General features: G+C 38.3%; 1 protein-coding gene across 4 annotated transcripts in view; it reads right to left on the reverse strand.

The window, feature by feature from the left end:
- Positions 1-9,231: 9,231 nt before the first annotated feature.
- LOC306853180 (protein diaphanous homolog 2-like) overlaps positions 9,232-24,152 on the reverse strand; it is a 446,875-nt gene continuing 431,954 nt past the window's right edge. For 3 of the 4 annotated variants that reach the window (XM_079390392.1, XM_079390393.1, XM_079390391.1), the window contains one exon: positions 9,232-12,227. In XM_079390392.1, coding sequence (XP_079246518.1) covers positions 12,163-12,227 — 65 coding nt within the window. In that variant the 3' untranslated portion in view covers positions 9,232-12,162. The remainder of the gene's footprint in view (positions 12,228-24,152) is intronic. The other variant, XM_079390390.1, reaches the window with a different exon arrangement.

The raw sequence follows: 24,152 nt of genomic DNA on the forward strand, positions 1-24,152 counted from the left end.
ATTTGTAATTAATTTCTGTAATTACATTTATAATTACACTGTTGACCCATCCCTTACACCTTAACCCACCCTTAAACCTACGCATACCACCAAACCTGTCACTAACCTTAACCATATCCCACCTCAAGAGCAGCAATAGTGTTTTGAAATACAAGTACACAACAAGTACATTGCATTTATTTTTTTATGTAAGTGCATAGTAGTTAAGGCCACCTAATATAAAGTGTGACGTGTCTGACAAACAAATCAGACAGGAGAGTAGATTAACCTCGGTGGACCTTCCACAGTTGAAATAAACATTTCACATTCTTTCAACAAAAATGTGAATAGGGGTTTGACAGACTGTAGTGCCAGTAGGCATCAGCTTTCTATGTTTTATTCTGCCCGGCATATCATATTGCCACATGAATGGAGCATGCTGGAAACACACTACTGGGATGGTGCAGTCATCGTTATATAAATGTGTTTTATTACAACACAGCTGGTGGAAAAGCTGGAGAGACCTTTTTTTCCATTCCTTTGGCCAGAGCATCTTGTCCATCTGGCCTTTTCGAACGTGCGGTGACTGGTTCCCTTACACGCCTGTTGTCATACTGTTAAGACTTACTGTGCCTGGTATATACAGCAAGCCCACAAACATACACAAAATCTTCTCACATTGGTCTCTGAGGACATTCATCTACCTCAAACAGATCTCTGGTTTTTGTGGTGACAAAGCAGCAGGAAACTAAGCTGCTTGGTTTACGTAGCCACTGATGGATCTCCCTCCATCTCGCTGTCTTTCCCCCTCACTTCCTCCCATAATGGGCCCGTGTCATCCCTTGACATCTTTGTTTGCCTAACCTCCAGGATGCCAGTCGTTTACCACACTTACACACACATAACACCAGCTGCGTTCTAACAGTCACGCCACATCACCTGTCCAGATTGGCTGAGGCTGCCATGCATGTAAAAGCATTCGTGTGGATGTGGAGCTGCGAGTCCCCAGACATTCCTGCTTCTGATCGATAGATGTGTGTGACTGCGTGTTATAGCAGCATGGATGGTGTTTATGGGGAGAGAGTTTAGCTCTGTTTGCCTCTCCACTGGAAACAAGAAGACACAATCACATTGGGCGGCTGAATAATAAGCGAGTTTATGGAACGTGGCGAAAGCAGTCTACAGCTCTACATGAAACAGCCATCAGGGTGCCGGCCTGCCGCAGCAGAGCAGCGCTTAATATCAGCAGTCACCTTGTGATACTTCAAACTATGAGAGAAGGACAGAGAAAGAGTGAAAGCCAGACACAGTGGCCCAAAAATGTCTTTCACTTAAAGGGATTGTTCACCCCAAAAAAGAAAATTCTGTCGTCATTTACTCACCCTCATGTTGATCCAAACTTGTATGAATTTCTTTCTTCTGCTGAACACAAAAGAAGATATTTAGAAACAAAATAGTTATTGTTTCCCATTGACTGAAATGCTATATGACATTATGGCTTTTCTAGGTCTAGAAGAATTTGAAGAAGAAACAAAATAAGAAAGATCACTTTTTAGTTGTATTAGCTCATTTTAATGCTTGTTTATCTTTATTTTAAATAATTTAAAGCCATATTGAGGCCTCTGGTATAAAACCAGTGAAAAATCATACATTGACACATTACTTAGAGAGGGAAATTGTGTGGTCACTTGGTTATTATGAATATAAACCACTGTAATCAGTGTTATTATACTGAGCATAGGTCACAAAAGTGAAGTAAAAAAAAAAGATGAATTCTGTTATATAATGCAATGATGTTCACTCAAAGGGGTCATATGATGCGATTTCAAGTCTCCCTTTTTCTTTGGAGTGTTACAAGCTGTTTGTGCATAGGTAAGATCTATAAAGTTGCAAAGACTAGTCTCAAACCCCAAAATATATTATTTATTGAAGTTAAGACTCATCCACACCTTCCTAAAATGCCTTATTCAAACACGCTTCCACATATCTACCTCACTGTGTTGGAAGATTTGCATAACACTGCCAAATGTTTATGCAAAGAAAGGCGGCGTAAAACTTAGGCTATTCTCGCTGTATTGTTGCTGGTACCGCCATATCGTAGAGACGCAGTGTGTTTCCAAATATGGTAAGGGGCATATTATTTTCTTCACACACTTGACATATTCGGTCAATCGCAATGCACTGGATAGCTGGCCAATCAGAGCACACTGCTCTTTTCAGAACCATGAGCTTTGTAAAAATTGACGCGTTTCAGAAAGGCGAGCCAGAGAGGAGCAACAATAATGTATACATTATGTGAAAAATAATATGTTTTTCGAACGTTAACCACATAAACGCATTGCATTACACAAAATACACAAAATAATGTTCTTTTTAGCATCGTCATATGACCCCTTTAAATATACAATACTTTTCAGGCCCACTTCATGCCTGTTACATCATAATGTCTGGTTTTCAAAACCCCACAATGCCTCTACAGGACAGCAGCGAGCAGCAGTCAGAGTCTTGTCACCACACATTGGCTGTATGCTGGGGGATCAGGCCTGGCATTTGCACCAGTAATGTTGACATGCTGGAGCGTGTTTTTGCTAAAGCAGAGGCAGTCTTGTGGTGAGTCAATCAGACAGCCTGTGACTCATCTGCTCCTCACTTCCATGGCTGACTCTGCCTGATCCTCCACAGATTTTAGGCCATTTGCAATCCTCACATTCATAATATCCTTGTCGATCCATCCATCAATCAGTCCCATGCAAAGACACTCACTGTCTGGACAAACAGACATCAGCCAATATGCATTAATACATTCATGCCATGGCGAGGTAGTGTCCTTGTTTGATCTGATGTAATACAGTCGGTTATGCGGTTATTTGTCAACAAGATAAAAAAAAAAGAAGCTTTTGGAAAGAAAAAAAATCTAGTCAACTGCTTTACAGGTCAGGATTTGCTAAAGGACTACAAGATAAAATGCATCTTTGACCTGGGTGTTTGTTGCATGCTCTGATCTCGTAAGTGCAAACTAAGTCTTGTTTCCTCACAGCTGAAGCATTATTAATGACCCAGGGTTGAGGTGAAAGGTTTCAGACTGATAGCATGCAGGCCTGAATAGAACACCTGCGTTATTTTTTCACGAACGCAGATGTGAATGCGTGCATGCTTGTGTTGTTAGGGTGCAAAAAGAGTACAGACAGAGTGTGCGTCTCTGCTCGAGTGGTCAACACTTTTATTCTAGTGGGTTAGCACTGTGTGTGTCTGTGTTCGTGTTCCATTGGGAGTACTTCAGCTGAGGGCAAGAGAAGCAAGAAACTTTGAGGGGGCTTTTATGTACTTTTGAATGAAAATATCCACAGAAAATCATTTATAAAAACTCATTTTTTCCTTTCTTTCGTCGTTGCCTGTATCAGTGGGGTTTAATCCTTTAGCTGCTTGTTGAACTGAACTTTTCACAGAAGGTTATCTTTAATGGATGTTTCAGGATAAAGTTAAGTTCTATCAAAGGCATTTGCGGCTTAATGGCCATTATCTGTACCTCAATTTCAACGAGCCATTCCTAAAAAGCGAAACCTGTGGTTATATAACTTATTATATAACCTAATTAGAGCTAATTTTGTGTGTTGAATGGTATTGTAGACTTGCTTGTTTTATAGATTACATAAAAATACAATTTATTGATACAATCTTTTTGCTTCATTGCCATGAATAAATACAATTGGTAAATATGGTTACTTTCACACGGTACAAGAAGGGGATACAAAAAACTGAAGTAAAACTCCACTCAAAGGAATTACTGTACATCAATAAAGCTTTTATAATAACGTTCAGTTGTAAGTAATTTATAAGTGATTAGTTAATGATGAACTAATCATTTACAAAACATTAATAAGTGATATGCTAACACGTTTTGTATGTTTTGTATGTATACAAGGCATTTACAACACTTTCTGCATCCCCTAAACTAAAGTGTAAAATACTCATCAGTTGTAAATGTTTTACAAACCTTCCAGTAACAGGTTGTGTGTGTAAATCATTGTGTAAAGGCACACAACCTGTAACCGAAAGGTTTGTAAAACATTTACAACTGAAGAGTATTTTACACTTTAGATTAGGGGATGCAGAAAGCTTTGTAAATGATTTATTCATGCATTTACACAACAGGTTTTGAATACTTTGTCATGTGTACTGCATTGTAAAGGCTGACTGGTGAGGGTGTAGACACTAGACAGATGTCTTCTCTGACACACATGGAGTATTTTAACACCGTGCACCTGATGTGATCTTCAGTGGAGGGTAAAACTGGTTCACATTATCATTAGATCCCACACACTCCACACAGAACACAAGTCTGTGCTGATGAGAGAAAGGCTTTAACACAACCCACTGGAATCCCCTGACTGTTTTTTTTCCCATTTGCACGTTTATTCAATTGACAGCAAATAATTTATTATTCTTTAAAAAATTGTTTTTGCATAATTGCATTTTTGTGCTTTTTAACAGACCAGTTTACAACTTTAATGAAACATCCATAAATTATATACACTGATCATTTACTAATGGTTTGAGCATCATTTGTTTATGATTAACAAATGTTTATGGAGACAATAGTACAATGTTGAGATTTCAATTATTAACCATTTACTAAGGATCTGTTTGATTGTTTCATGATATGCAATTTTTTAAGATAACATGATAGATTTGTAAATCGTTAGTATATTAGTTAGTAATCATTTGTGAAAGTATAGTCATGTTTTGTAAATTAGTTCATCATTATATAATCACTTGTAAATGATTTACAACTTAATCTACAAAACATAGATAAATATTAACAAAAATATTAATCACTTATGAATAATAATTTGTAAAAGATTAATCATTAAGTAATCACTTATAAATGACTTAGCACTGAACATTATTATAAAGTGTTACCAATAATTTTCTACGGTAATCAAAAAAAATGAAGTAGCAGAAATGCTGTTTAATGAGGTTTACATAAACAACCTGGATTTTTTTCTTCAAAATATTGAATTAAATATAATTTCATGCAGCAGTGACAGTATGCTTTTTTTTTTTTTTTTTTGTGAAAGATACTACAAAGGTTTCATTTTGCTTTATGTTGACTCACTGTTCTTGTCCGCATTGCTTGGTTCATATAACTTATCGATGTGTTCTGAGCTCTATATGCAACAAAGTCAAATTTTTTTGTCCGTCTCCATAGACTCTCTCCTTAACTCAGTGGAACTGTGGCCTTGACGAAACCGATGCAGGGGGTCGAAAACAGAAAGCGGTGATCGCAGTGACAGACAGCTCTTCTTTATAAAAACCTGTCCACATGCAGGATGAGCCCTACGGCCCTGAAATGCTCTCTGGTTGACCACCAGCCTCCGGGAAAGCCTAAGAACACAGACAGGTTTTCACAGTGCTCTGAATCACACTGAATGAGAATGATGGCTCAAAAAGGAAAGGAGTGACTGGATGGACAGAGGACAGAGAATGGACAGGAGGCATCTGCACTTTCAGATTAGTGGATATACACACATTATTCAAATGTTTGTTGAAATTCAAAAGATTTTTTCCTGTGAGGGCAAAGCTGAATTTCCAGCAGCTTAATATCTTTTGGGAATACATCTTCATGACTCTGTTCAAAACAACAGCATTCATTTGAAATAGAAATCCTAACCACATTACAATTGTTACTGTCATTTTTAATCAATTTAATGTGTTCTTGCTGAATAAAAATATTTCAATCAATCAATCAATCACTTACAGAACCCAAACTTTTAAACTGTAACCCATCCATCCATATACATACACATCAGATTTTTTTAGAAATCTTGTGGATATTCTTGTCAACCCCATAACCACAGAGACAACATAACACCACATGAGCACCAGTCGGCATGATTTATAGATACTGCATGGCAGATGTCTGTACAGTGTGTTCATAAAGTGAATGGGCTGATTGACAGGGCTTGAATGTAGGGATTTAGTGATATATAAACAAACACCAAAAACCAAACAGACACAGCATCTTTCAGATGATTAAAAATAAACAAAAAAGAGCACTTTATATTTACAGACATTCATGATCTTACTGATATAGACAGGGATGTATTGTGTGAATGAGACATTTTATATGAACTTTTAAAGAACAATCGAAAACCAAATAGTATTAGTGGAGACTTTTTTTCAACAACTCTTTTCTTTTTTTTTTTTTTTACATTGGAAAGCACAAAAAAACACTCAAGACTGCACTCTCATACAGATACACACATGACAGACAGACAGACTCTTGTGCCGATCTTGGGAGATGGATGTGTCAGCAGTCTGATTATGAAACGATTCAGATCTGGAACACTTGCGCTTCAAGCCAAAATGGTGAACTGCAACGATTCATAAAGATGAACACACGCGCACACCTACACTAAAAAAGTTGAGAGCAGTGGCAGACAGAATGGGCACAGACACCTAACTCTGTATTTCATCTTAGTTTCCGTACTTCAGGATGCAAAATACATCATTATTATGTTGTATTCCCGATGAAGGCCGATCCATCAGAGTGTAAATTGGTGTGGGTGGCTGTACACATGCCCTGGGTTTATAGAGAAATGGAGCACGACGTGAAAGCGAAAACAGATGAAGTGTGTGTGTGGTCTCGGTTCATCTTTCAGATCTCCGACAGGGCTACTTATGGGAGCACAAAATAATAAGGATAATATATTACCAAAAAAAACAAAAACAGCCCATGCTCTCATTATCTCCCATGATTCTAATCTACATAAAACACAAAGCCTTTCATGCTTCAGGCCAGGCCTCCATCCTTCACCTCCAAGTTAGAGGAATTAGCAAATCTGCATTTGTGCCAGAAAACGAAACAGGGCAACTGATAATTCAACTTCCACAGTGCCCTGGCATCTAATGAGCTTTCAAAGCCGAGGAGACGGAGAAATGAGCCTGACGTCTGCACAAAACAGAGCGGCTTGTAAAATTAGCCTGCCTTTAATGACTGGCTCGCTACAAATGCATCAGTGCTCAAAACAGAAAACGCTACCATGCCAGACCACTTGTTTGCCGTCGCATCTTGTCGTTTTTTTTTTTTAATCCTCCATCTGTGTCAGTGAATTAGCGAGCAGACCTAGACCAGAAGCAGACATGAAAACTTACTCTAACAAACAAAATGCCCATGGCCTGGTCTGCTAGTAAAAGCAGGACCATATCCTAACAAATCTCCCTCCAAATGCACAGATGCAAAGATGAATGGACAGATGCATGCATGCACGTCTGTACACGTGCACACACTCTGGAAAGAGGCAGGGATGGGAACATTTCAACCATTCCATTTCAGTGGTACCCAGCAGACGGCTCCCCAGTGGCTGTGGTACACTCTGAACACGGCCAGAGATGCTCACAGTTCAGAATTTGAAAAAAGAAAGTCTTTCTATTCTCTAAAAGACAGACTGACAGGGAGACAGTGAGGATGGTGACAGAGAGATGGAGAAATAACAAAGGGGCATCATTGCCTTCTCCATCTCTAACCACAGTGAAACCAAATGGCAGCTGTCAAAAGAACAATGAAAATAATGCCGTATATTGTACAGCAGTTTATATTTAGCTTTGTAAATGACGATTTCCAGCATAATTCAGTCAGATTCAAGCAGCAAAATAACATGTGCGTGCTTACTGTGAAGTGAAGGAAAGACAGAGAGCAAACAATACAAAAAAGCACTTTAAACAAACGACAGAGTGCTGTTATCTCTTTCTGACAGTAGTTTTACTTCGCAAACCCATCAATTCAGTAAACTGAATAAATGCTATTCTTATGACAAAAAGCAAATAAAACCAGTTCTTGTCTGTATATTGAGTGCAAGTTGCATCGATGTAACACTGATTTATTACGCATCTAAGTGTGATAAGTGCGATTACCAAAAGAACCTTTCAGTAAACAGTTCTTCTAAAAATAACTTTTATTTCTTAATAATTTGAAGAACATTTTTTTCCACTCTAAGGTAACGTTTGTGAAATAGGATGTTAAAGCTTCTTCATAGAACCCTCAATGCCAATTGACCCTTCACTGGGAGTTTGATTGACAGATGATCTGACCAATCATGATGCCGAATCTGCCATTTTGTCCAACAAACAAACCAGACAGGAGAGTAGATATACGCTGGTGGTCTTCAACTTGAAAAATGGTGTGTATTGACATATTTTTGAGGTTGCAACAAGATACCTTTAGATGTTCACTAGTAAAGTGGAAGAGATTATCAGTTCAAGCACCGCTTGAACAGAGGCGCTAGAGCGATCAGTCACAAAACTGTATTATTGTTTGAATTTCTTTTAAAAATGACTAAATTTAAAACTTAGACTTTGTTTCATACCAAAAAGTAACCTGCTCTGTCTTGTCTATCAGCGTGTTTCCTCATCGCTCCACAATGTATTTTTCACTGTGTGAAAACGTGATGTGTGGCATGAGCATGTTGAACGTAGTAAGGGGGGGCGGGTCTTTGCGAAGGGTCAATTAAGAATCTTTATTTTTAGGAGTGTACTGAAAGTGATTATTCTGCACAGAGTGATCACAGTCAGTCAGAATATGTTTAATGTTTAATATACAGTTTACATTAACACATTTTGGACTAGTGAGATTTCACTGTGGGCGGATCTACCTAGCATAATGAGCAAGTTCAGCACAGAATCAAATATTGATGAAATGTCAAACTCGATGCGACAGCGGCTACAGTTTTCAGAGTCAGGTAGAGTTAATAGACTAAAATGTTATTCTAGTTACTCTAATGTCATTTTTTATGTATATGAATAATGTGTGAATGGCCCACACTCTGGCAGTATGATCTCTATATAGAATATATGATTTTAATCATATCTTTTAAGCAATTTATTCAACTAAAAAGGCATAGAAAAGGATGTTGGTGGTTTCAGATTCATCTTCATGTTAAAGCATCTTTATTTCATATATCCGCTGCTTGCTAAAATATTTTTCTGTTCCACCACAAGATATGAAAATTCTGGTTCTTTATTGACTTCACCTGACTGCAGTCTTGTCTCTTGTCTACATGAGTCTATCAAATTCATCTGACTGACCGAATGTCCTGACATTTGCCTTGTTGAGTTTAGTTGTTAGGATAAAACCATTGGAAAATTTCAGACAGCATTTAGTGCTTTAGGGGCTGGTTAGACCACAGCATGAGTCTGCATCAAGAGAAGACATAATTCATAACTCATTATGGAAATAAAAGAGACTTTTTTTTTGAGAAAGTGGTTATTATTTAGTATGATATTCTGTTACATACTCAGGAACAATGTGCATAACCATTTTCACTTTTTTTTTTTTTAGTCACAGATAAAAATAAACTTAAAAGATGTTACAAATATAAATTGCTCATAAGACAATAAACACAATGTCAAGAAAATAAAAAAGGCAGGGCTATGGAGTCTTACGTTACCTAAAAAATAAAACAATGTCCTGAGACAGTCGCAGTTGTTCTCACCCATTTAACTTTGATCTTGTTCCAAGCGCCAATTATAATGTGAGGGAATAAGAGAGAACTGGAGGAGACTTCGGAGAGAATGGAGATTGAATCACTTGTCAAGAACGGTTACCGTACATGCAAGCAGTCTATTTTGGCAATGATATGCAAAGAAATCACAAATTAAAAGATCGCTCCAGGTCTATATTTAACAAGTTAAAATGCACCATCATACAATCTGAACTGAGAATATTGAACAAATGTGAATAAATGAGACAGCAGAGGACCCAAATTGGCACTACTAACTTCATATTTTCTTGCTTGCTTCTGGTCTCTGCCTAACATCCAATTAAAATATTGGATCTGACTTAAAATGTTACACAGTCAGTCACCTGCAGACTCTAACCTGCATTAGGATATACTCTCTATCAAATACACAGCACATATATATTAGCCTATAGTAATACACAAGTTTAACACCAATATCACAGACGGAGAGGAAGATCACTGGTATAAAACAATGTTTTCTTAGGAAAGAGAAAACAAAAATCTATAAATTACACAACTTTGAAGAAAATTTCATAAACATTTGATATTAGCGTTGTAAAAATGACGACATCCCTACATCTTTTCAGAGTCTGAATGGTTGCTAGTTGTGATTCATCACTTTACTTTCATATTGAAGATCTTAGTGTGATTTAAACGAAAATCCCCCATTTTTCATTCATTTTCATAATCATTGTATGAAATCTCATATAGTAACTTTTTACCTCATGAAAGAAAGAAAAAAATTCTACTCAAAAAGGATTACAAATTATCTTGTGCCAGTGCCTCTGCCAGTCACATAATATATATAACTGGAGTCTGACTGGGAAATAACAATGCATGTCGGAGGTGTCTGCACTGACAGCGTGTGGATGCTGTAATTACTATTAACATGAGTTTAAAATAACCAATAGTGAGAGCCATGAGAGCTTCTGTTCTGTGGTGTTGGAAACCATTCAAAGGGCAGTTTTAATTAGAAAAGCAAATCAATGGATTGCGATTCGCTGCATCTCGACCTTTCCTCTCTCTCCTGAGAGAGTGTATGACAAACACAGTGAGAGGACAAAGCCTGACTAACAGCGGTTTGTTTAACAGTACTGTGTTCTGTACACTATATGCTTGCATTGGGTGCTCAAACTTAACAGTTTCCCCTCATTTACAAATGCAGAATATTTCAGCGTGGCATGTGAGTCAGTATGAATCCAGTCACCCATAAGAGACTATTTTACATACTGTTGCCTGCGGTGTTATGGACATGGGGTCGGGGTGGGGGGGGGACATTATGGAAAATGACTACTCATGCCACAAGCAAGAGTGAGGGGAGGTGGCGGAATGATTTCACTAATGGTTTTCACATGAAGACAGCCACCATGTTGTGAACATCGCCTCACTGTCACCGTCTACGGCTGAACATCCTCATATTCAAAAGGACTCCTCATTGGAATTGGGTTAATGTTCACATATAAAAGGCTTCGGGCGAAATCTGGCAAACTGTGAATAAATACATATTTTGCAAATTGTGAAAGATAAGCTTTGAAACTAAATCTGATAAATACTTTTCTTTGTAATGTTTTGGACAGTTTTCAGTGCTAAGATGGAGAGGTAAATGCGGCAGGTCAGTAAGAGAGAGCTCTTAAAGATGACCAGCGAATCTTGAAAAAACACTAAGCTACAGTTCACTAAAATACTCTTCTACAAGAGGGCTAAAAGCTAAAAGCACAGTGACTTACAAAGAAATCACGAAGAAAACCAGTGGCATGTTTGAAAACTGAAATGAATGGCATCTCTTTGATTCGCATTTGCTTCGCATATCTGCAGATTCACTTAATAAAACCTTTGACTCTGCAAGAGAAACGTCTACGAATCTTTGAAGTGTTTACCGTAGATAAAGAGCAATATCTTTCAACCACCTCAGGTACCTTGTGGCACTGGCAGCTCTTACACATCACAAATGTGTACACACAGTAACACTGAAGCTAATATCAGCTGTTTTTTTCATGTCGCTACATATATAGGATCTGTAATATATAAAGAGAGGCAGTGATCAGAGATTAAATGGCTGATGGTGAGAATTACAGACTGGAAATATTATTTTTTCTGTCAAAAGAAGTAAAGGGGGCAGGGAGAATCATTCAAGGTTTTGTTCAATCAACACTTCAAATAAAGTCCCTTTGCTGATATGCATAAAGAATCACGCAGTCCTTTATGGTGTTTTTGGCCTTTTGTCAACAAGAGTGTGTGCATCGAAAAATCCAATAGCGAGAGATCAAACTGCAGCCAATCACTGATTGTTTGCAGATAGCAAGGTGGACGTGAGCCAGATCAGGGGAGTTAGCTTGGTGAGATGCGCTGAGATATAAACAAAACCGGCGTAATCATGAAAATAACAAACAAACAAACACCGCTAAATTGGATAGGCCCAATGCACAATGAGCATGTTGTCTATAAGGTTTCATAGAGAAGTGAGGGTCAATTGATCCTGTGTTGAAGCATCTGGAGCTGTGAGGCACATCTTGACGTTTGTTCTGCGTTCTGTATGCATGTATGTGTGGATGTGGATGTATGCGAATGCAGAAGAGCTCTCTCTCCATTCCTCTTCAGCCCTCCTCAGTGTTGTCCCCACTCTTGGGTCTTTGGCACTTGGCAAACGTCCTTAGCCGGCAAGCGATCATCGGACCATAGGGTTTGCATTGTGGCGTGAACGGGATCTTTCCAAACCAGTGCGACGGTTGTCTGTTCAAAAAGAGAACAAGGAAGAACAGAACAGTTAGGTGTGTTCTCAACTGCAGCAGACAAATATGAGACAGGGAGAAACGGGAGTGCATTTAATAGTTAGAAAGAAGACAGGACACAACAAAGGAAACTGATTAAAAAGAGAGCAACATAAGATGGTCTGGAGTCAGCTGCTTCTTGTCTGGTGTCATAGTAACACCACTGAGCTCCTGCTCCAGTCTCGAAGTCGAGAGATCCCCACCTATAACAACACAGCCTGGAGAAGAGACACTGAATGGGACGCACCCATACACAAGTACAAAACAGTGCGTACACAGCTGCACGTAATTATCTAAACACCCATAGGAGGTTCGTGTAGCATTTAAAGAGATAGTTCACCCAAAAATTGAAATTCTGTCTTGTTGTTCCAATTCAGTGGGGTCCAGTGTTGTTCAGACTTCAAGTTTCTTTGCAATTCTTTTTGTGTTCCACTGTCACAAAATTTTGATGACAAAATTAATTTTTTTTGTGAACTATCCCTGTTTAAACTACGAGATTCTATGGTTTAAGTGGATTCTTTTTTTGAAACTAGGCCAGTAGAAATATAAAGGAGGAGAGTACTAAATGTGCTAGATTAACTTGGCAACTAAGGGCCAGCCCATTATAGAATCACACAAAAGGCCCTTTCCACTCCAAACAAGGTGTATTGAGGGGCTGGGTGGGGGCCGTGTGGCAGATGGAGTGGACAACCTTCCTATTTCCCCTGCAGATTCGAGAGCCAACTCCATGCTTAAGCCGCCACACCTTTCCTACCTACCCTGGCAGGTATGCCCGTGCAACTGCCATTACTCAGTGCCAGGTGCCCATGCCACCATGGGCTGGGCATAGTTTAATGGAACAGGCCTCATTCATCATGTCAGGTAATGAGTTAGGAGCAAGTGGGCACCACAGTAAAGGTGGATTCATACTTCAAACGAAATTGAAGCCCAGCTCGCTTGCCAAGGTCAGTCGCAGGGGCCAATGAGAAAACAAGCTAGAAATCATTTTGAAAAGGCAGTTTTATGGCTTTGTCTGGGCAAAGAAATTTTTGTAAAAGACAAAGGTGAAATAAAACACAGCCACAATGGCCAAGTTGTTATTTTTTTGTTATTACTACCGTTAAAGTGCAGTCGAAAGCTCAGTGTCGGTTGAATACAAGAGCAAACGCTCTGTGCTAACAAATCCCCTTTTTGAGTTTGCCTAGAGCCTTTTAATTCAAGCTTCAGTAGACGTATAAATCTGTCCTAACAAGGATACTCACCACAGGGGAGGGACAATGCTAATAGCAAGAGGGTAATACAAAGAGATGGAAGAGATGTGGTTAGAGGAACAGATAAATGAAAAACAGAGTACAAATGGAGAGAGGAAATCTGCAGTTCTCTGCAGGACAACTTCCTCTGGCATTGGTAAAAGTTGAGGACGCTGAACTTTGAACTCTGCATGGAAAATACAATATGAGTTGAAATGATGGCAGAGTCTTTCATCCACTTCCACTTCAAAAAGCCAAGCGCCTGAAGGCCTCCAATCCCTTTCTCTCTGAACTGAATGGGCACTGCACATTGACAGCAGTGATAAAAACAAATACATTTCTAGAACTTGTCAAAGTATAGGCTGTTATTTCAGATTTTATTTACAGGGCTCAACAATAAGCATGATGGCATACTGATAAATGTACAGCATAGGTTGATTGCAAAGTGAGCTACTTTGAATAAAAGTGTCTGCCACTATCTATATATGCCACTAATATAATAACTATACTACTGCTGCTACTACTACTAAAATGTTAACAGGACAAGTAAAAATCCAAACTTATTTACAGAACACAAATCCGGTAACACTTTAGTGTAAGGACCAATTGTCACTATTAACTACTTACTTATTAGGATGCATATTATTAGCATATTGGTTATTTATTAGTACTTATAAAGTACATATTTTTCATTACCATATTCTACATCCCTAATCCTATCTAACACCTAAATTTAACAACTACCTTACTAAGCAGTAATTATGAGTTTACTGAGGCAAACGTCGTAGATAATAGTTAATCAATAGTGAGAATTGGACCTTAAAATAAAGTGACAGAAAATTCTTATTGTTGAGCCACCATTCAAGAAGATTGCTTGGGTAATATGGTTCCTCATGTCATGACTACACACTCAATGTGACACCATTGAGGATGAAGAAGGGAAAAAAAACAACACAATATTAAACAGAGAAAGTACCCCCACTGAAAGCGAGGGAGTGGATGACAGAAGAGATGCTAAACAAAGTCCTAGTCCAAACACTGCCATTGTTTTGCCAACTGCTTCTAATATGCTTATTTTGTAGGTATATTGGAAGGTGCCACACAGACTGCAGTCTTGTTGGGATCTGGGAGGGCTAGTGGCAGTTCCTCAAGTTTGTGGTCCAAATTGAAAATGGTTGAAAGTATTATGGCTTGTTTGAGAGTGGAACATAGGGACGTTTGGAGCATTTGGCCAGACAGGGAAAATAACGTTTGGAGCAATACTTCAGATAATTGCTTGAGCTCAACAGATTGAAGATGAGATTTGGGTGGGGCGCTATACTTTAAACAAATGGGCAGAGAAGACAAACCAACCACCACAACAGACCTCCCTCCTTCTCTTAATTGGGTTGAAAAGCTCTCTAAGTTTCTGATCTCAGGCACTTCAGTCTAAAATACCCAATCTACAGCAACAATCACACCAACCAGCAGCGATTTCTATTGGGGGACACATAATGAAGCTATTCTCTAAAGGGTGAGCATTCACTTCCATGATAAAAATACACCACTAGACAATTTCAAGAGAACTGTGCCACTGATCACAAATCTGTCAAGTGCTTTTGGGCTTGACGGCTTTTTTACCTGCTTTTCCCGGAGGCAACGTCTTTAGGTTGGATGCACAAAGAAAAAGAATGGGAGTGAAAAAGATTGATGAAAAAATAAGAACATTTGGTTTCACACTAGAGAAATGTCTGTATTCCAGGACTTAATTAAATGATGCTATTGTTTCTCAGTGTTTAGTGAGTGTTGATGGAGGAGGGGGAGTGAAACGTGATCAAAACGTCATAATACGTTGCAGAGGGGGATCATGGAATTAGCACAGATTGGCAAACAACACGTTACTAAAAAAGCACACAAACACTCACAAAGGACTGAGTCGTCGGCGTAGGCTTGTATGCCTATCCGACACTTTCACTGTATGATTGAGTGATAGGCCCCAGTTGGCCCCCTGTGCATTCTTCTAAAAAGATTAAACAACATAATGGATTTTGCATTACTGTCATCTGCCTGTAATTACATGAAGTTACATCATCAGGAGAGTCCTTTAGCACAAGGTTTGCTCCATGAATAACAACTAAGCTTCAATCAACAGTCAAGTAGTAACTATGTGAATAAACACAGGTAATTATGACAGTGAATAATTTACATGTTTGATGTAATTCAAATATTCAGTATGTATGCAATAAATATTAAATGCGCAGAGGCAAATATTTTCAAATAAAAACGTTTTGGTTATGCATCTGTTGTTTCAGATAGACCTTTGCGCCAAGAAAAAACACACACGCACACATACACGTACCATAATGTGCAACCTTGTATCACTTCATATTTTTCCAGTGACAAAATGTAATAAAGGTGATTAAATCTGTGAGGGCCATATGTCAACACACAATGTTTACCGCTTGTGGGCCATAGAGGGAGGTGAGGCAGAGAGAGAGAGAGAGCACAGTGCAGCAGTAGCAGCTATCTACTCTTCTCATCTTCAGCATGCCTTTGCCAGACTCCAGCTCCATGGGTAATGGAGCACCAGAAACAGGAAATATAAAGAGGATGTTATGACCTACAGATGCACAAACCAAGGTTTCCTACAAAGCTGAGAGTAATTGTTTTAAAGCAGCAGCGGAATAAGTTGGGAAGGTTACTTTAGCAGCAGAAATGGAGAATGGAAGGTCAAAGATGTGCCTGACCCTGAGACAGCCGAAAAGGGTGCTTTTGGAACCTTGATCTGTTGTGGCAAAAATGGTAAAAGCTAAAACATAAGTGGGCATATGTGTCACAGCAGAAAGTATTTTTGCATTTTGGTTTGTTTGCTCGAGGAAGAAAAAAAATCTGTGTTGTAGAATATGGATGAAACTCTAAAAGTGCTGAACTTCTTAGCTGGTAAAACATCTATGTGTTGAATCACCCAATAATAAAACGTGACATTCTGTGGTTTTGTCTCATATTCATCTTTTAATCATATTTGTAAATGTCTCGACTCCACAGTCAACAGAGCAATTTTGACTTTACTGTTCCAATACTTTTGGAGGGCGCTGTATAACACCAGCATTAAAGTCTTTTTAAATAATTTTAGCTCAAAACTCACTATCAGACAGCAGCGAGTGTTTGAAATTACATCTGTTTGAGATCCGATGTGGATTATGATCACCACACAAGGCAGAAACATTTATAAGCGATGCAAAAGACTATGCACGCTAGCCATTAACGTAACCATAGTAAACGTGGTAAATACGACCGCTTGAAGAAATCAGATGTCAGCTTCTCATTCGATAATTCAGAAGTTGTAGCCTAATGGTTAGAGATTCGGACTCGTAATCCAAAGGTTGCTGGTTCGAGTCTCAGGCCGGCAGGGATTGTAGGTGGTGGGAGTGAATGTCCAGAGCTCTCTCCACCCTCAATACCACGACTGAGGTGCCCTTGAGCAAGGCACCGAACTCCCAACTGCTCCCCGGGCGCTGCAGCATAAATGGCTGCCCACTGCTCCGGGTGTGTGTTCACTGCTGTGTGTGTGCACTTTGGATGGGTTAAATGCAGAGCACGAATTCCGAGTATGGGTCACCATACTTGGCCGTATGTCACGTCACTTTTCACTTTCATAATTGAATATGCTGGAGATTGTTTTTGGATGAGCTAGGAGAATTTTTGAAACCGTCCCAAACAACGTGATGTAGGTGCTGTTTGACAATTTTTTAAAAGTTTTTCTGACCTTGAGACTCAACTTTTTCCGCTATACTCCAGCTGTGGTCTCTTTTGCAGCACATCAGAAATATATTCTTTGTTTTGTCTCATTGTGATGGATGATTAAGGGAATTTGGGCTTTGTTTTCCCTCCTATTTATATTTCTGTGAAACAGGAAGCCATGGCTGGATAATTTCATGTTCATAATCACCCTGCAGTGCTCAAAATTGTGAATATGAATGGGAATATACTTCAGAGATATTTTACTCATAAGAATTTCTAGGGTTGCCAATAATTGTGGACGACGTGTATTTGAGAAAAAACATTTATTTCATAATGATATTTCCCATTTTAAATTCTTATCAAATAAAAGGAGTTTTGGGATTTTTTAAAATAAAAGATCAAAAGGATTAACAATGCAGATTAATTTTCACAGCCTTCTTTGATCATATTTACTGATATTTTTGGCCATGACGATAGATGGATGGATGGATGCAGGTTTCTTGAAGCATATTGGAGACGTTGCCACAGTTCTTCTGGATTTAGTCTGTCTCAGTTTGTTCTGTTTCTTCATGTCATTCCAGAGAGACTGGATGATGATGAGATCAGATCTCTGTGTGGAGCACTAGCTGCTGTCAGACTCCTTGAGCAAACAAAAATCTCACTGGATTATAATTAATGGCAAATTGAATGTTTAGAAATGTAAACGGATATTTCCTACTGACACACTACAGCAAAAGATAGAAATAACTGACTTGAAACCCTTTTAAGCTGGTGAAAGCACTAGTGTTCTAATAATTTTGGCCACCACTGTACTGTATATATAATGCATACATGACACATAACAGGGTCTAATTTGAGGTTGTCTAATTAGTGTTTTAAAAAGCAGCTGTATCTTAATCAAACGTGGCCTGAGTCTTTTCAATGAGAAAAAAGATGTTGTTCAGTGCTAGAAAAAAGGAAATAATAACTATTTAACACTAAATAATGCTGTGAAAATCCTGCTGTGTACTTTGGGGAATAAGATCACTTTAACGTCTGATCAAAAAATCTTAACATTAATAAATACACTAAAAGCTTCAAATTATTTGTTTACTCAAAAATGTCTAACAAAGACCAAACCCTTATGACATTCTTCCTTCTGAAAAAGTATCTACAGTAGATTATTTACTATATAATAAAAGTAAATGAGGACTGGAACAAAAAAGACTGAAATATTGTTTATACAATTTGTGCACTTTATTTCTTCTTCTAAAGTCATACAGTAGCTTTGTGTAAGGAAAACACTGGAAATTTACGTCAGTGCTCACTGAATAATGTCCATGAGAAGTAGTGATGCCTGATTAGCAAATCAATCACTCTTTTGAGCTCAAGTCCCCGTTCATTGCAACTATATGAAACAACCGACTGCATTATTTAAAATGTCTCCTTTTGTGAAAAGAAAGTCATACGGATTTGGAATGACACAAGGGAGTAAATGATGTCAGAATTTTCATTTTGGGATGAACTAATCCTTTAAGTACTGGCTGATATCTTGGTTCGTTTTCCACATTGAGATGTGAGCTCTTAAGTGCATTCTCTGCCCTAACTAAAGCAAGAGAGACACCAGAAACACAAGCGAGACAAGACTCTTGTCCTGCTTTAAGTAACCACGCTCTGCTGAAATTACGGATGTTTAGATCAAGTGCAGGGCATTTGTCAAACTCAGCCACCGCAGATCCACTAGCAGAGCTTGCAAACATGAGCTTTCCTCATCAAACTAAGATGGATGAGAGCTGAGATAAGATGGAGGTCTGGTCTGCATTCTCCCTAAATCTCTCTCAGAGCCTTTTCTAAACAAAGATGGGAGATGTGTAACGTCTAATCTGACAGTTTGCTAAGACTCAGACTAATGAAAATAATGAAGTAAAGCAGCAATTAAAATATGGCAAAATCGGTCAGTGCAGATCTGAGTTTTTCCCCTTTTATCTAATATGCCTTTCAATCAAAGCCATGCTCCATTTAGACGCTAGCTACCTTGGCTACGTGTCCCAGATATTTGATACCAGCACTGCCCTTCACTTTCCACAGTTTCTACCTTAAAGAATGCATTAAAGTTTCAAGCTCTTGATAAAGAGTGAGGTCCCCAGCCTTAGTTAAAAGGCAACGTCTTAGCAGATTTCTGCGAAAGCTTGCTAGCCTGTTGCCCCCCAGCACTCTGCATTGTCCTGCTTGGCTGCACTCTCTCGGCTGGTCAGAGGCTGAAAGGAGAGCCAGGCCTTAGAGTAATGTTTCTTGACAGCTCGGCACACAATATGGCACAGGAGAGCTGGAAATCACTACACATGTCGATAAACAAATGCTTATTTTTAGTGGAGAGAGAGCGGTGCACTAGTTTATCTCTGCAGCAGGAAGGCCGTGACAGATCTCTTCCCGGGACAAACAAGGGGAAAGGGCGAGACACTACGGCTGGCGTCCAGTGCCGGCAGGCCCAGTATCTTTCCCTTTTGCATGCACAGCAGTAGGGCCATGTTTGATGGGATATCAAACGGCTGACGGTCACACTTGCCAAGATTTCTCATTGGTATCCTCAAGACGGACAAGACAGTCTCTGAGTGGTGGACCAGCTTGGTTTTCAAAAGAGATGGCGGAATTTAAGATCTGAAACAAAAAGTAACTTAAAAGAAGGGAGCAGGGAAGCAAAGGCACACACATGCATCAAACCATCAGATGAAAAATACTTTCCAATAAATTACAGCCCAAGGCTAATCTACAGCACTAATCATCACCTCTGCAGAACTGTAGGGAGGCAAATTTCACTTGTGCTTTCACACACTCACGTTCCATCCAAAAAAAAAAAAAAGTTGAATATGTTTATGTACTTTACCTACAAGCCATCGGTGTATATTAGCCCTAAAATAAGCCATTAAAAATTGATCAAAATACTTAAGCTTAGACGTAAATGCATGCAGTTTGACAAAATAGTTGAATATTTGAGCTAAAATCATTATGGTAACACTTTAGAATAGGGAACACTTATTCACTATTAACTACTACTTTTCCCTCAATAAATTCATAATTTGCTGCTTATTTATAGTAAGGTAGTTGTTAAAAGTTTAGGTATTAGGTAGGATTAGGGATGTAGAATAAGGCATAAATATGTGCTTAATTACTACTAATAAATGGCTAATATTCTAGTAATATGCATACTAATAAGCAACTAGTTAAGAGGCCCTAAAATAAAGTGTTACCATCATTATTTAATTCAATAAGTAAATATTAATGAATAATGAGACAAATCATTACACATCAAATAACAATCCCAGTCAAAGAGAAGCATCTGAATCTCTCACACACACACACACATGTTTGTTTCTGTAAATTGTGGGGTCATTCCATAGGCGTAATGATTTTTATACTGTACAAACCAAATTTTCTATCGCCCTACACCAACCTGACACCTAAACCTACCCCTTACAGGAAACTTTGTGCATTTTTACTTTCTCAAGAAAACTCATTCTGTATGATTTATAAGCCTTTTGAAATATGGGTAGATGGGGAAATGTCCTCATAAATCACCTTCTCCTTGTAACACCTATGTCATACCCATGTCATTATACTAATTTGTGTCCTCATATGTCACAAAAACACGCACGCATGCATGCACACACACACACACACTCATGTATTATGATTGAAGAAATGCAATAAACTATAAATAAGTCAAGCTTCATAATTATACAAATAAAGTATGAAAATGCGCATCTAACTCATGGAATTATTAAATAATTACATAAATTATATTGATTATTTAATTAAACTAGAAAACAGTTTAATTGAAGAGAAGAAAAAAGAAAAAAACTATTAACAGACAGATAGAGACATAGATAGATAGACCATTTAACCTGTTAGTTTATATTTCCTCAAAAGTGGAAGTGCATGTAAAAGCATTAATAAATTGAGATGCAAAAACTGTCGTTCTTGGCGCCTTGTGTTACCATCATGGCTGAAACATGGGGGGCAGATGGGACCTCTGGCGGGAACACTGCCCCCCAAGTTCAGCTCAGGAAAGGTGAGTGGCTAATCCATTAGGATCATGTGCGCTAGCCACCAAAGCACCATACTGATCCCTCAAAACTGATAGTGACCCAGCAGAGATCTGGCTTGCCAGCTGAATGAGCATTTGGATGAGCTCCTATTAAAGACCAGCCAGGGCTGGGTTTCATGAGCAACGACCTGTGTGTCCACATACAACATAAGCACAAAATAAAATGTTGTTTATCCATAACATGCAAGTCTGAGTAAATTATCAGCTGTGATTATGCATGCACTCGGAGGTGGGCGCATGAATCAGAAGTTAAGACAAGCTTAACCAGACCAATGCTATTCCCCAGCTAAAGAAAACTGCACAGTTAGAGAGAAGCTTTGATTAACAGTGGGGTAAGTAGACAGAGAAGATAGTTAGACAAATGGATACCACGATATTGTTTGACAGACAGATGGAAGCATAAATGGATGGTTTGGCAGCATGATAAGGTAAATAGACTGATGGATAACTAAACAAATAGAGGAAGAAAATGGCTGGTGTGGTTGCAAAAAAAAACTATCATGGGGAAACCAGATAGCAAAATAAACACAGATGGATAGTGTTGATATGACATAGATCGATATATTCTTCAATCCTATTTCTTCTTTCAAATGTGATTGTATTTTGGATGGATCAAGAACGTGTGAGTGAGAAACCGCATGTTGACCAGAACAGACACGAGTGAACAGACATGCTTCTGTCTCCTCGTCCATTAAATCTGATGTCACATAAGCACTGAGGGGGGAGAGCTCTATAAATTCACATGATAAACATACACAGGCAAACACAAGATGGAAGCCTTGCAGTAAATCAGTGGGTGAGATTGTCATGGAATGTAAAATGAGGGTGATGGAGTAGTGATGTGTGGTGGGGTGGAAGGATGGGGAAATGGAGGGATGTTCGTGATAAAGCTGCTTTCTGCTAACAAGGTCTCAAGATACCATTCGAAAATCTTAATTACTCTTGGAGGAGTGCTGGAAAACAAGTCATACAGCAAATCAGAGAAAAAAAAAAAAATCAAAAATCAAAATGAAAATTACCTTTAAAGGTTACTTTATTAAAAAATGAAAATTCTGTCAACATTTACTAACCCTCAAGTTGTTGCAAACCAATTAGTTTCCTTCCAAGGGAACAAAAAAGAAGAAATCTTGAAAATGTCCATGCAGCGACAAAGAATGTGCACAGATGCTTTCAAACTTCAAAAAGGAAGCAAAACACCATAAAGTATCATAAAAGTAATCCATACAACTCATGCATTATACTCCAAATCTTCTGAAGCCGATTGATAAACTGTATTTTGTTGTTCCTAAACAATGACAATAAAGTTCTATTGTATTGCATTCTATTCTAATCTATTCTATTCTATTCTATTCTATTCTATTCTATTCTATTCTATTCTATTCTATTCTATTCTATTCTATTCTATTCTATAGGTTTGTCAAATTAACTTAAAATTAAACAAGTCATTCTCTTTGGCATGCATCAATGTATAATGGACTACTGTCTAATATACTGTAATGTATTTATGAACAAATAATACTTTTGAATCTTTTTGATGAATCAGTTCATTCAATTCAATAAAAAAACATTCAAAAACATTTCTTCTTTAGATGACGCAAACTGATCTGGTCTTCGAGTTCAGCTCTGACTTTATAGGTTTTTGATTGGTAACAGGTTACTGCAGGGATAGACTTGTATCAATTTAATTTTGCATGATGAAAGTCATATGGACTAAATCGATGATATTTATGATACTTTTTATGTCATTTTTGAAACTTGAAATCCTCAGTAGTCATGGGGTCTAAACGCATAGAAGAGAGTTATCAGTACAACTCTTTATGCTAAAAAACATCACATTTTGTTTTCCACAAAAGAAAACACAGGTTTGGAACAATATGAGAGCGAGTATGATAAGAGAATCTTAATTTGTAGTAATAATGACAGAATTTGAATTTGTGGTTGAACTACCCTCCCAATGGGAAACTGACCGAGGTAAGAAAGTGAAGCAGCTCAGTCACACTGAGACTTTTAAAAATGCCAAGGGAATCGTGTCCAACAGACTCTTTTCCTTAATGAAATATACAAAGGGGCAAAAATAGACCATTACTGCAGCTGCGGTCTGTTTACTAAACCCATCCTCATGTTGAGATAAAAAAGGAAGCATGTGAAAGCAAACACTCAGAATTTTAAATCAAACTTTAACAGGTGACCCATCTATCCAAGTTCGCACACAGTGAAAACAGTTACAGCGAATCCATTAGAGTAACATCTTTCCAAGCTACCAAACAAAAGTCGCCGTCTCTTAATCCTGTGCCTGAGATTGCTGATGCCTCAACTCTATCTGAGAATACACAATGCAGACCTTCACTTAAATAAAACATTCTGCTCGCACTTTATTTATTTAGTCATCTTTCTGTGGATCTCTTCTCTCACCAATAGAGCAAAAAGATCATGGAGGGCCATTTTCACAAAGAACCTGTCTGGAGAGTCTGGACTGAGTGATCTCTTTTAGGAATGGGGTGAGCTTACATCTTGAAATATTGATTTGAAAGAACTTGCTTGTGTAGAGCAAATTCGTCCACTGATGGTTTGTCATCTTCCTTTCGTACCTCTATTGCTATCTTGAACACCCAGAATTACTGTTTGACTCCTCAACTGGTCACGTCCTTCCACTTCCTTTTTTGACTCTCTTCAGCTTGCAACCTCTCATATTTTACCACTCTGTTTCTTGCTGCATTTCTTGCTATTTATTGCTCCCTCCACCACAGGGCATAAAAGTACAAGCTATTTTCTCTCTAACTAGGGGGTTTAAACTTTTCTTATGCATGCTTCTCCTACCCATATGTTCTGGCATATGAAAAGTGACAAATGCATC

The sequence above is a fragment of the Barbus barbus genome (genome assembly GCF_936440315.1).
Source record: "Barbus barbus genome assembly, chromosome: 33".
In the NCBI taxonomy this organism is placed as follows: domain Eukaryota; kingdom Metazoa; phylum Chordata; class Actinopteri; order Cypriniformes; family Cyprinidae; genus Barbus; species Barbus barbus.